Genomic DNA, 14545 nt, shown 5'->3' with positions numbered 1-14545 from the left:
AAAGTGACGTCAAGATTGAGATTTTTGAAAACACAGGCAAAATGTCCACGATTAGTTAATCTGACGCTCGAACAACGGAAGTTAATCGCCGGGATTAACTAATCGAAATCTAATCGCGATTAGCGCTAATCGGGAGTTAATCTAATCAACTTTTGAACAACCGGGCCCTGGCCTGCATCCCCTCCCCTAATTTATACAAACTTAAATATGTAAATTTTTAATGATATGCAGGCGAATAAATAAGTATTGAATTGAAATTTTGAATTGAATATATAGTATGTATGTTATATCTTTAAACAGAGATAGTATTGGGATAGTGTAATTCAATATTGTTTGAATATGTATGTTTTTAAACCAAGATAATACTTTTTATTTTTAAAACGAAAATAATACATCTTTTTAATATAGAATGACACAGATAGTATTTAACTAGATGGAAGATTTTTATAATTTCATGCAAACAATGTTTCATCACCCTCCTGTGTTTTGTACTAAATTAAAAACTATCCTTCTTTTAGAATGCAAGCCGAATCTTCTTTGTCCTTGGACAAAGCAAGTTGTCTGTGGCACAGATGGGAAGGACTACCGCAACATGTGCTACCTTCTTCAAGAACGTTGCAGAAGTGGGGATACAGTCACCCTGGCATACCATGGACCATGTGGTAAACTTTCATTGGATGATTCTTTTTTTTAATAAAAGGCTTTTCTTTTAAAGGTATTGCTTGCCTGAGCAGTGTTACTTTTAGTAATTTATCTGAAAATATCCTTTAGAGTCAGTTTAAATCTCCATTTTTGGTTCATTTTAGACACAGGAAGATCCTGTCGACAATATTGTCCCCTCACTTATCAACCTGTTTGTGGATCTGATGGACAGACTTATTCCAATAAATGCATGCTAGATGTCAACAATTGTCTTTATAAGACCAACAATGTGCTTGTTCATTATGGCAAATGCAAGAATAAAGGTGAGATTAAAGGCTGTGTCTTGTTTTGTTTTGTAAAAAGATTTGAAAAAAAAATGGAAGCTTGTTGATTATAATATTAGATTTACAAATGATTATCTAAACTTGATAAGAGTAGTTGTGTATCAGGGGCCATAGCATTTTGATTAAAAATAAAAGATAGAATATATTAGTTTTATCAAAATGACACTTTTTTTTGGAACACTTTTCATGCCCATCATGATTTAACCATATCCAAATTAGATTTTATAACAAAATTTAATAGACAACAATAATATTGGTAAAGTGTGTTGACAAATCTGGGCACAGCTGGGCTGTTTAATTCTTGATTTTGAAAAAAGGGATATAGATTATAGAGAAGGAAATCTTCCAGTCTGTTGCTTATCTTGGCAGCAGTTGGTAGATTGATGGAGTACATGCTTTATAGTTTTTACATAGTTCTTACCATGAAAAAAAAATTGAAATATATCCCCTGCCCAGATATGACATTGAAATTGGAACAAAATGAATTGTTTCTGTTCCAGGTGGCTCATTGTGTGATCGTTGTGATTATAACGACAAGAAAACCATATGCGGTACAGATGGAATCACCTATTACGGCACATGTTCTTTCCAAAAGGCTCAATGTCACAATAGAAAACTCAAACAGAGGCACGCTGGAGATTGCAGTATGTTTTTTACACTCTTCTGTAAATATGGAGTAGATGTTTAATTCTTTAGGTTGACTTCCAGTAGGTCCTCTCAGGTCAAACAGTTTTAACTGAAAAATTCTTCCAATTGAATTGCTTATTTTAACTTAAAATTCTTTAAAAATTGACCCTAATTCATCCCAATGAAAACCTAATTTGTTTCAAAACTTAATTGGCTTTATATATTTTATATTTTATTTTATGTTATATCACTGATATTTCATTTTAGGAAAATGTGACAAAGCCTGCAATTATGAGTACAAACATGTCTGCGGTTCTGACGGAAGAACCTATTCAAATGAATGTTTACTTTCTATCGTAACATGCAATAATCCAGGGATCAAATTGAAACACATCGGCGCTTGTGGTAATAGTCTTTTTCCTTAATAATCTAACATTTTAGTAGTTTTAATGTTGATCATCCAAAGTTATATAAAACTCTCCTCTACTCTTAATAAGCAGATTTATTTAAATTTGCACTGTAATCAGGACATCTTGTTTCTTTTAGTTGAAGTTTTGGTAAAAGAATGGGACTTTTAGATTGTATATTTTTTGTTGATTTGAGCTTTTATTTTGAAGGATTCTTTTAATTCTGCTGTCTTGCCATGTATCCTTAAAAAATGCTTGGTTTTGTCCAGATATATCTTGGGGCTATTTTTTGGTTTCTCAATAACAAATAATACTTTTTTCTTCCAGGAACTTGTCCTGATACATGTTCAAAGAAGAAGTCTCTGGTTTGTGGTTCTGATGGCAAAACATATCAAAATGAATGTGAATTAAAGAAAGAAAAATGTTTTGTTAATAAAGATTTAAGAATCAAATTCCGTGGCTCTTGTTGTAAGTTTTTCCTAATCTTCTTTAAAAATTTAATTTTAAGAATTCGATTCTTTGTACAACCTTAAAAGAACGGAAAGAAAACATAATGCAAAGACAAATTGCTGCCATCGTGTCAAAATTGTATACTTTAAAAATTAGTATCTTCGAAAACTGAAATCTTTTTTCCTTTACTACTGTAACTTTGAAAATTGAGTTTAACCCTTTCTTTGTAGTGAAAAAGCAAATATCTACAAAAGAAAAGGGGCAAACTCAAAATATTAAGTTAGCAAAGGGAGAAAAATGTCACTTTTCTCAGACATTAATTCGAGATAGGACATTTTGCCACGACTGCTGCAAAATTTGAAATAAATGGTTATGTATTACTGTTATGTCTCTGTGATTGAAGTCAATTTTTCTATTGTTTAAGTGACGTATTGGGTGGAAAATTTCTCAGAAGACTCTCCAGTGGTGCATATCATGAATAGGAAGTTTGCTGCTCTTCTATTACTTGATATCTTAAAGGCCTAGCCAACTAACTTTTCCCTTTTTTGATTATCTTTTAGTCCAAAAGTTTTCTGTTGAGGGTCAGTTGGTGCTTCCGAAATATGGTTACTTCAAGGCCCTCACCAAGAACAGCTGTGTTCGTCTCTTGGTGCAAGATGCAATCCAATGCAACGATTGTCAGATACCTCAAAGAGGATCTTTACTCATGAGAAACATCCAAATCAAAGATGGGAAAGTATACTTTAAAGTTGATGGCAAAGGTGGAGAAGGAGATTATTATGTCACGTGAGTAGGGTCTTTTAATATACTTAACAATAGACTTGCTTTATACTTAAAAGCTTCTTTCTGGTTAAGGTAAAGCATTGCGCTTTATCCCTAGCAAGGTCTTACCTGATTGATTGGGTTTGGTTTGACCAGAGTTAATGTCAAATCCCTGCATTAGTCTTTGCACCAGTACAAGACTATTGACACTCTCTAATCAGACGTTTTATTACTAGATACGCTCTACCAGTCGATAGTATTGAAAGTCACTGTCAACAAGAAACTCTCATAAGCAATGCTCTATATTCGATATATGCTACCTTATTTGATGAAAATCCAATTTTCCTTGAAAAATTCGAATTAGAGAGTGCCTAAATGTAATAACTTTGGTATGGCAATTATATCATTTCAGTGCGCACATCAATGTTGGATGGTGTGGCAGTGGAGCAAACAAAGGTGTACGCAAGGGTGACCTCAAAAATAAATTCCTTGTGCAATTCCAATTACCAAGAGGGTCTTCAACCAAGAAAAATCTGAAAATTGAAATGGATTATGTTGGATACAGTTAGTACTTCTAAATTTAAAACACTTATTGATTAAGTCTGTTTGTCTCTTTCAACCCTGACGTTTAAGTGAGAATGGCTTCCAAGTTCGAAATTATGTCATAAATCGATATTAAAAGCCTACTACCTATTACCTTTCAATCCTTATAAAACAGTTAAAGGGGGATGGAGGAAAATGGAAAAGAAGGGAGAATGTGTTAGAGCTTACCTGTTAGGATTGACCACAGATATTTTATAAAAACACTAGACACAGATTCTCTATCTTTTTGTCAAGTAATTGAAGCAAAATAATGTCCAATTTTTACAAGACAGTAGACCACAGTTTGGTACATGCAATCTGGTTAGTTAAATCAAACAACTATCAGTGCAGGAAGCGAGGAGATCAGAGAATGGTCTTGATTGAATAAATTGCCCCCACTAAACTGTGGTCTACTTTTAAAGATTGTGCATTATTTTGGTTCAGATAGGGATTAAGAAGCTCCTTCTATTGTTTTTTATAAGAAGTCTGTAGGATCAACGTCAAAAGTCTGTGTCAATAAAACACTTTTCTTTAACTAGATGAATGTGGGCCACCTTGTTATGCAGACATTGGCATCTGTGGTTCAGATGGGCGTGATTACCAGAGTGAATGTCACATGATGAAGCAGAGTTGTCACAAAAAGAGAAGGATCTACACCAAACATGTTGGAAGATGTGGTAAGATGGATGTGTATTATATGCACCACTGTAATGTCTTCTGAAATTACATCACCCAATATTGCTGATCGGTTTTAAGAGCGTAAAATCGGTCAATACTTGCAAACAGAATAATTATCCAAACCTTTAAATTTATTTAAATCTACATAGGTGTAAATGTATTTCCAAAGGGCAGTTATTAGTTTTAAAACAAAAGCGCAAACATTCACAAGTGGTAGTTGTCAGTGTCACTTTCATCCAATCAGCTGTTGGGTTTGTGGAAGACATTGCAATAATGCATTATCATGAACACACCCAACAAGCCTTGCGCAAAATGATGAATGGAAGGCTTAAATTAAACAAGAGTCGGATGACGTCAAATGTCATGTATAATTGCATTGACTCGCTGATAGATACACATTAAACGCAATTTGCCCCTTGAAAACTCGCATCCGATCTTCTACTAGTAGCGTTTTAGGTACATACATACACTTTTCTTAAGTTGTATCGTTTGAATTGAAAACATATTTCAATATTTATCCTATAGCTTCTCCAATTTTTCACTAATACCTCCGCGCATGCACGTATCCCGAAGAGTAAGAGTTTTAAACTTGAAACAAGGTAAGATATGGCGTAGTCTAGGATACATCATCAATCCTCTAACGTCATCTTTCAGAATGTGGACCAAAATGTCGAAATATCGACAGACCTGTTTGTGGATCTGATCAAAAGACTTACCAGTCCGATTGCCATTTAAGGAGATCATCCTGTCAAGAGAGACTAAGTGTCACAAAAAATTACAATGGAAAATGCAGTAAGATTTTGAATTTTCAAATGTTCCTTTCTGTGTGTTAAATTACAAATAGAGACATCTGGAGACAAGAATAACTTTTAATACAATTTGAATTGGATTTACGACTCTGTGCTCTTTTTAATATGAAAATCCTGAATAGGGTATTTTGTACTTTATGAAAATTGTACACCTAACAGCTTTATATGCCGTTGTAAAGATAATGGGAACACTAGATTTCACTGATGATTGGTGCCTGAGCACAATGAAACTCTGAGTTTGAAACAACGATATTGTCAACTCTTTATTATATTACAATGTAAAAAAACTATAGATATGAGCAAAATATTTACAAAAATTCTCAAAAAAAGAAATTTCTGGCACCAAAGAATAAGTACTTCAGTTAATTTTCTTCTTAACATCATTTTTTTATTTTCATTTTTGTCTGTTACAATTTGAACAATTTTGTTGAAAAAATTAAACAAAAAAATTAGATTTGGCATAAAATGGATATTTAGACGAATGGACTTCGGAAGTTCGTCACTGTAAAATGTCTTATCAGTCAGTATCAGTAGAAAGAGTTTTTTTTTGTTTTTGTTTTTTCAGAAAAGTGTGGTTCTCCATGCAGGAACGGAGATTCGAGTGTTTGTGGATCAAATCAGAAAACATATCAAAGTGAATGCCATTTGAAAAGAGAAAGTTGTCTTACCAAAACTCACATCAGGAAACAATACAATGGTCAATGCCGTAAGTTATTTTACGCCTTTTTGGGTATTTCCTTCAAGCTATCTTACTTCTTTTTATTTAAGATCCGAGTTGCAAACTCAGTAAACTCCTTTTTTTTCTGAGTATTTAGTTGTCTCTATATGTAACTGTAGTTCCTTATCCTTGGTTTCTTGCAAGTTTCAAGCAGAGAGTATTCCCCTGTTTTGCGTTTGACTCAACAAATTCAAATAAGATATAAAATCTCAACCCTCTTTTTCTAATGCAGAATATTAAAGGGGGCGGTGGTGGAGTACATTAGCTAGCGCACTTAACTTTTGATCAGAAGGTTAAGGGTTCGGGTCCGATGCATGCTTATCGACTTGATAGCACACCTATCGTGCCTTTATTTGCCTTAGTTAACGGTTTGGATCACATGTCATTCATTTCTCGTCAGAATTAAAGAAACTGGCTTTTTAGTATTTTTTCCTTTAGTGTTCTCAAATATCGTTTAATGTTTTAACTGCCTCTCAATGGAATGAATTTTTAAAATAGACTATTCATTTCATCCTATTTAGACAAGTGTGGTCCTCCATGCAGGAACGGAGGTGTGAGTGTTTGTGGGTCAAACCAGAAAACGTATCATAGTGAATGCCATTTAAAGAGAGAAAGTTGTCTCACCAAAACTCATATCAGAAAAAAATACAATGGACAATGTCGTAAGTTATTGAATGTTTGAAGTGCATGTCAAACATTATTGTTAATCCGAAGCTAACCAAAGCAACGGTGAATAAGATAAGGCTGCTTCAACGTTATGTTGTTGCTAACGTTGTTATTAAGAGGTTGAATATGCAATTATTTACGACGTATAATTTACGAATTGCAATTTAGATTAATGGCCTAATTGATTCAGCATCATCTTCAGAGACCAAAAATTTGACACGAGCTTCGAGAATATCGCGTCATTGATTGAGTCATCGCAAACGTCGGTTTAGCTTTGGCTTTCGTACGTATAGATTGCTTGTCTTCAAGCCAGTTCAAGCCCGTAACTTCTATTTTGTTTACATATTAGGGAATTGCAAGAGCGCATGCACGTTCGAATACGACCCACGTTGCGCTTCCAACGGTCGAACATACGATAACAACTGTCTTCTATCCATTGCACATTGTCATGATTCAAACGTCAAATTCAAACATTGGGGACGTTGCGGTAAGTAGTGTCTGTAAACGTGCATGTGGATTATTTTATGGTTCAATGGAGTCTCTTTAACTCGAACCTCTATAACTCGAATGTCACATTAACTCAAATTTTCTGGTTCCTTCAGTTACAATGCCTCATATAAAACTTACTCCAAAACTCGAATTTCCTTATTTTGAACAAATTTGTGCTCCCCGTGTGTGCTCGATTTGTTTTCAGCCGTTTCTGTATCTGAGAAGCTATATCGATAATATAAAGATTGTTATGGCAAGTTTTGCTTGATTTGCAGTGAAACCAACACATTCCAGCATTGATTTTGAATACCCACGAGGCCTTCGGGTCAAAAGATTGTTATACCCTCTAATGATTTGTCTGTAATTGAAGGCTGTTATTACAATCTTTCCAAAATACTTAGGTACCTGTTCTGAAAAGTGTCCAAGAAATATTGATTACGTTTGTGGTTCAGACGGGAAGACTTATGTCAACGAATGCGAATTAAATAAACAAAGATGTTACCATGACCGAAACCTTCGCAAACAATCGCCCGGTCGATGTGGTAAGTTCCGTTGTGCTGAAGATATAAGCCCAGTGTTAAAAGTTCTTCCGTCAGGATACAAAGATAGAGACTCTTCCGTATCCAAAATGCTGCACAATTAACCGAAATTTAAGAATATGTTGAATGATGAAAAAAGAATGCGGCTGGTATATTTTGATTTTCCCTGAAATTTAAGAACATGTGCTAATTTGCTGTGTCAAATACATTTTCCGTCTCAGATGAAAACCCTTGCTTTGACCACTGTATTACACCCCCTCCCCTTAGCCTTTTTGGGGAGAAAGAGTTGATGTTTTATAACTTTTATGACGAACTTTCATACAGTCCTTTGATTCTTTTCATGGGGGCCACGGCCAAACATAAAATTTGAAGAAGAGAGAACCTATATCGGGAATCCCTGGTTTGTCGCGGAATATGTCTTATGAACCACTCGGCCATCTCTCCTTGTTAATTTTTCGGATATTCCATACTTAGATTTTTAATTTGTTCTGAAAAATGATAATTTCAGACGCTACTTCAATTTTTGTTTGCTTTTTTTCTGTGTGAATTAAATTACGTTTAAATTCTTCAAAATACATTGTCCCAAAAAAGAAGGCAAATTTTAATATAAAGTAAAATCCTGAAAATTCATTATCTAAACTGGGTTTTGAATAATTGAAATGAGATTACAATTATCTGTTCAATCAATAGATATTTTGATTCCAAAGATGCTTGAATAGGTCTATAAGATTGAAATATCAAGTATCTAAGTCATAAAATTTATAAATTATTATGAGGATTTTACTTTATATAAAAGTTTGTTCGTTTTTTTTCGGGACACACTGTATTTTATATTTAACCAGCATAACTATTGTATTTCAGTCGTCGAGATGGAATTCATTGTCAAAGGTCAACTGGCTTTACCATATCAATTCAGAGGCAATCTTCCTGAAGGAAGTTGCATGAAAGTGTTTGTAACCAAGAAAGTATGTGGTTCCACAACCTCTTGTTTGGCATCAGTCAAAGGAGTCTTGACAACCAAACAACCAAATATAAGATTCAACAGGATTGATTATCAATTGACGTTCAACGGACAACCTGGAATGTATTATCTCAAGTGGGTGTTATTTTTATTATGGTCATGTGGTTTTTTTCGGGGATTTTTTATCTGGTCCTGACCAGTCAGGACTATGGAAACATCAGTTACTAAATTAATAGGCTTATATAAAGGGTGCAGTGCGCAGTGCTGGTAAGTCCCAATGAGGACGACGTTTTTAACACTAAATTATTACAACCACTTTAACTCAAAACCGGTAAAGAGGGTAGAGGTAAAACTCTAGTTAGAAAAAAATTTACAGCGGTAGTGTTTCAGGAAACAACCGTCAAACTCGATCGGCTGTGAACATGCTTCGGTAGAGAAAACTAATCACGGTACACGAATTTTTCTCGGAGCTTATATCTTAAATAGTTGTTTATCTTAAACTATAGCACAGTGTTCTATACTTCTAAAACCTATTTTAGTGTACGCTTGTACCGAGGGTGGTGTCCGTCTTCGAGAAGCTATCAATTACGTGATGGAGATTTGTATAATCAAGACAAGGAGATTGTTTACTTTCACCATAACGACAAGACGAAGAAAGCTCCGGTTATTAAAATGACTTATTTCGGAAATCCTGGTAAGATGGACGGAAATTGTACCTGAGCCTCAAATTGTTTGTGGCATGTATCGTTGCTCTCTACATCGCTCATCCTCGTCCCCGCGTAACCCAGACTTTATTTACTTTCATGATGGACGTCAGAGAATCCGGTGCTATCGGTAACCATAAAAAAGCTAATAATACGCAGGGAACGAGGTTGTACATCACCCCTATTTTCTTACTTTAGCACCAAAATAAATCGAGTGCAACTTCGATCAAAGATAGTGGAAAAAGCTTCTTCCACGGTATTAATAAGAGATCAGTAGGAGGACTGTGCATTTCTAGTTTCTAAGTCTCTTCTCTTTCTTTCATATTTTTTATCAGATCAAAGCCAATGTGTAAAGCACTGTCGATTAGTGGAGGATTTTGTTTGTGGTACGGACAAAGTCACCTACACAAACCCTTGTCTGTTGGCCATCAAAACATGCACTTCAAATGGAATGGTCAAGAAAGCTCATAACGGAAAATGTGGTATGTGTTTTCGAGTTCTTCTCTTGTAGACTATAGAAAAATAAGCTCTAGTTTAGACGGCCCACTTTTTTCCCTGCCTATTCTAATTGTTAGAGTAGACAGAAAGAGGGCACACAGTTGGTAGTTAAAAACATTGCTTGGAAAAGCTGGAAAAGTTTGAAAGAAGACATTGCATTGGCGTCAAAAGATGGCTATACATTGACTTTAGACAACCAACTTTATGCCCACTTTAGTTCAAAATTTGAATAGGCAGGGCAAAAAGTGGGCCGTCTAAACTACAAGTCCTTTTAGGTCTGGAGTTGATATATATTTTCAGCTACCTCATCAGGTAGATTTGAAATTGTTTTAAGTTTTCAGCTAGTCTGAATCGTAGACCTCTGCAAAACCACTGGTAATATAAGGAGCACGAATCTTAAATAAGATAAGAGTCAATATTTTACGTACGGATAGCCCAGTAATCTAGGACTTTCTTTCTATTGTTTTCACGGGGTTAGCAGCCAGCCGGCTCTGCTATCTATGAACAGAACGGAACATTGGAAGGAGTGGGGATTCGAACCACGAGCCACTGGTTTGGGACGCTGACGCCTTTGACCACTTTGTCATCGCTCCTTTCCAAGCTACAAGGTTTTTGACTTGTAGCAAATAAGACAATATGGTGTCACCTTGCAAAGACCCATTTTTAGAAGATCTCGACTTTGGAAAATATTTAAAGGTGTACTTTACCCTCTTTCAGGAAAGAAGCCTAAAGGAGATTGTGAACGCACCAGTTATCCATACTCATGTTTACGCAGAGGATTTTATTGGTATTTTGATTACTACCTCAACCGTTGTATGCGCCGTTACGGTTGTCCTGGGTCCGCCAACAATTTCGTGAATGAAGAAACATGCCAAGCTACCTGTGGTAAGTGAAAATCGCTTTGGTTGATACTCCTACTATTTTTATGGTTAAAAAAAAAGTGATAATGATTAATTTATTATTCGTTTTATTCTGGCCGAATATATGGTAAAATCTAATTCGACGTTCCCACTCATTCATTCGAAAGGCGGTCTTTTAATACAGTTGTAGTTTGTACTTGCGTGACGCGGTCCGAAAATACTTTTTACGAAAATCGAGCTTACGAGAAATATTTGAGGCTATATAAATACTCTTTAGCCGCTCAATTTCAAAATCTTTTGGTCAATCGACGCGAAATTACTCGGAGAAGATAGCCTTTTTTTGTTGCTGAAAATTGATTTATTAAAAAAAAGATTGGTAAAAACTACCCTCAATCAAGGGGCCAAAAGTCCCATACATTCCTAAAGTCAATTCGCTTTAAGTGTCACCCTTAAGCTTTCTTTTAAAAAATGAAAATTAGTGGAACACATACCATACAGGAGCAGTACAGGCTAAATATAATTTGTTGTGTTGTCATTTTCAGCGAAGAATAAATGTGACATCCAGTGCAATGATTCACTCAATTACCCAGTCTGTGGAACAAATAATCTCACTTATTCAAACCGTTGTCAGTTGAAGAAAGCGGAATGCGAAATGAATGGGCGAGTCAAATTAGCTCACAATGGAAAGTGTAGTAAGTATTTTTATTTTTATTTGAGTGTGTTTTTCCTTTGGTACAGTAAACTCGAGTTTGTGTTGAAAATTTAAAACCGCGGAGCTAAAAGTTGAAAGAAACATTTGATTTTTAGAATAATAATAATAGTATCTAAAAAGAAAGAAAATAAGATTATGAAACTGAAGCGTGGTTTCCTTTGTTTACATTTGGGTGCTGGTTACCATAGTGACTCAAAAAGTAGCGCTTATAAAGAGCTCTGTAACCAAGCTATCAAAATCGGCGTCGACTTGTTGAACCAGAGTAAATCATGTATTGAAGTTGCTACAGCTGTCACCTCGCACCTTGAAAATAGTCCATTGACAAATGCGGGATTTGGTTCCAATTTAACTCAAGATGATAGCGTCGAGTGCGAGGCCGCCATTATGGAATCTAACGAAAATAAATTTGCAGCTGTCGGATGTGTAAAAGAAATTTGGAATCCAATTCAAGCTGCTGAGATCGTTTTAAGAGAGCAAAAGAGACACGATTTAGGGCTAGTTCCGCCCATGGTGTTAGTGGGCGATCACGTTGCTAAAAAAGCTATGGAGATGAATTTGAAGACGATAGAAAATAAAATTCTCGTTTCAACAAAGGCTCAAAAGGATTTTGTGAAATTTCAAAACCGCTTAAACGCGATAAGTAGTGGAGGAAAAACTCTTAAGAGAACAAGAGAAGGATCAAAAACAACCTTTGACGAATCTTCATCGGTCAAACAATCAAAATTTGACCCTTTATCTAGTGATTTTGAATGCTCAACTATTAGAGCTGTTGACGGATTGGAATCACCGATTAACTCGACTGAAAGCCTACCCTCCAAAGAAAATGTCATTTCAAATGAGTCAAGTGAGACCTTTGAAGATTCGAGGAATCATTCTGGATTGTTTGTGAATGACCAAAGTCGAAACTCCACCTTACAAACAGAGCTTAAACCACCAATAAGTTCTGCGCATTTTTCGGACATTGATGTCTCTTTTTCGGACACTGAAGACTTAATCAGTGACACTATCGGAGTCATTTGTGTCGACCATGATTTCAATGTCGCTTCTGCAATCTCAAGCGGTGGACTTGCAATGAAGCAACCTGGTCGTTTGGGGCCGTGTACGAGCTTCGGAGCCGGATGCTGGTCCTTTACATATGCTGAAAACACAACGATTTCCGCATGTTGTTCTGGTACGGGAGAGGCGATAATACGGACACACCTTGCTCAGAACGCGTGTGATTTCTTGTACCGTGATCCTGGGAATATACTGAAATTAGATTCCTTTATTAACGATTATTTCACTTCTTCAAGACTTGTACCTGATCACTTGGAACCGAGGCTATGTGGGTTGCTATTGGTAACGCTCAGTAAAAACAAAGATGGTAGAAAAGCTATGATAGACTTTCAATTGGTTCACACGGCTGATTCATTTTGCGTGAGCTATATTTCTGCCGGTGAGAAGGAGGCAAATTTCATGATTTCCCGTTTGAAATCTGAAGAGAGGGTTGTAACAAAAGCTTTTCATTTTTCAATTTGATCTTAAAATTGATATCCCAGCAAGCTTGAAGTAATAAGTTTCATCTTTCCATAATAAAAAGCTGGCTTGGTACACGGTGCAAACTTGTACATATTCCCTTTTTTTAACAGGAACATTTTTTTTTTGAAAAAAATAACATGTAACTATTAAAGTTAGAAATTCCTCTCAATCATCTTTTCCGTTCATTTCTAGATCCGGGGGGGGGGGGGTTACCGACCCCTAGAGGGACTGAATTTTGCTGAAAAGGTGACCCTTAGAGAGACTTTTTGGAAAAACTTTCTTCGATTTTTGAAAAAATTGGTACCCTTAAAGAGGCTTTTTGACAATTTTTTCACTTGAAATCATAAAAAAATCTAGATAGGATGGCTTTTGAGATCTTCTACGTTTGCACAAAGAGAGGCAATGGGTTGTTCCATTAAAAATCAATACAAGAGGTGGACATTTTCAGGTCAAAAAGAAATTCTTGAAATTTGTGGATACATCCTGGAGAAAGGCAAAATTTTCAATAAAGCCCTAGGAAAAATTCTTTCCCTACCTTTTAAGTAAGGGTGGATGAACTAAAATTAGTCTGAAACCCCGTAGAAACTTTAAAATAAGTTTTTGCCTCCTTGAAAATAAAAAAAAAACACTCCTTTTCTGTAGACCCTCTGGAAATGTTCGTCTACCCCCTGTATGGATATAAAATGGAATAGCCCTTCGAGCTGTTTAGCCTACGGTCTGTTACACGTAGATGATAGAATTTTGAAAAATTGCAAGCGCTTACAAGAAAATCAGTTTGAGCTTATGGCGTTCTAACGTCATAGTTTGAACTAATTTGGTTGCAGGCACTTGCAATTTGTGTCTCGACTATTCTACAATTCCTTTTTATGTATTTTTTTTTCATAACAGATGGACACCAAATCAATCGTCATGGTTAATCACGTGACCAAAATATAACGTCATGGTTTATCACGTGATCGAATGATGATGACGTCACTTCAAGCTGTTCCAACATTCTAAGTATTTTAAGGGTCATGATTTTTACTGATTCCAATTTTCTATGCGACCTTTTTAACCGTTATCGCCGGTGATATATATTCAGTGAGATATAGAAGAAGATGGCTATAGCTCTATGTAGGATTTGAAGTCAACTTTTTTCCTACATAGGTTTGCCGGGCCGCGTGGTTTTCATAAATCTAAAAACTGAGTCAAGAAGCTGCTAGTCTATATCTCATTGTGTACGCTTGCCATCGTGTAACTGTTCCGACTTTTTTATAAAAAATTATACGATTACAATCTTTTAGAGATGAGGAACATTATTATTTTTTTAAACATTTTATACCCATATTATTTTATACCATATTATTTCTTAATATTTTATACACATTTACATACATACTTCATATAAGAACCTGTCAGCTTTTTTGGGACACACTGTACAGCCCCCTTGAATAGACGTACTTTGCCACCTGCGATAGAGGCTTTAGTATCGGGTAGAAAGTCTGTTGTATCATGAAGCTTTGCTCGAGGCATCTGTAAGTTGAAAATTAACTTGGCCAAAATTCACTCATCCGTATATTTAACTCTGAAAAGCCCGAAA

General features: G+C 35.6%; 2 protein-coding genes across 2 annotated transcripts; both read left to right on the top strand.

Annotated features, from left to right (window-relative positions):
• Positions 1–518: 518 nt before the first annotated feature.
• LOC136809193 (uncharacterized) lies at positions 519–14383 on the top strand (the record flags this gene model as incomplete). The annotated part of the gene is given in 19 exon segments (XM_067065712.1): positions 519–662; positions 807–965; positions 1487–1630; positions 1881–2018; positions 2348–2488; positions 3031–3256; positions 3645–3796; positions 4354–4491; positions 5147–5284; positions 5867–6007; positions 6541–6681; positions 7035–7172; positions 7576–7716; positions 8575–8809; positions 9214–9368; positions 9714–9860; positions 10594–10761; positions 11279–11428; positions 13855–14383. Coding segments are annotated over 19 exon segments (2825 nt in total), but the record flags the coding sequence as incomplete, so codon positions are not given.
• LOC136809196 (threonine aspartase 1-like) lies at positions 11498–13072 on the top strand. Its single transcript, XM_067065714.1, has one exon. The coding sequence runs from the start codon at positions 11584–11586 to the stop codon at positions 12964–12966; it is 1383 nt and encodes a 460-aa protein (XP_066921815.1). The 5' UTR covers positions 11498–11583; the 3' UTR covers positions 12967–13072.
• Positions 14384–14545: the final 162 nt, after the last annotated feature.

This window comes from Clytia hemisphaerica, unplaced genomic scaffold (genome assembly GCF_902728285.1).
Source record: "Clytia hemisphaerica strain Z4C2 unplaced genomic scaffold, Clytia hemisphaerica genome assembly, whole genome shotgun sequence".
NCBI classification, from domain to species: Eukaryota; Metazoa; Cnidaria; class Hydrozoa; order Leptothecata; family Clytiidae; genus Clytia; species Clytia hemisphaerica.
Note: the sequence above shows the minus strand (reverse complement) of the source record. Positions and strands in the feature narration are given on the sequence as shown.

Excerpts from the sequence above, each read along its gene's own strand:
- LOC136809196 (XM_067065714.1), top strand. The coding sequence starts at position 11,584 with ATGAAACTGAAGCGTGGTTTCCTTTGTTTACATTTGGGTGCTGGTTAC.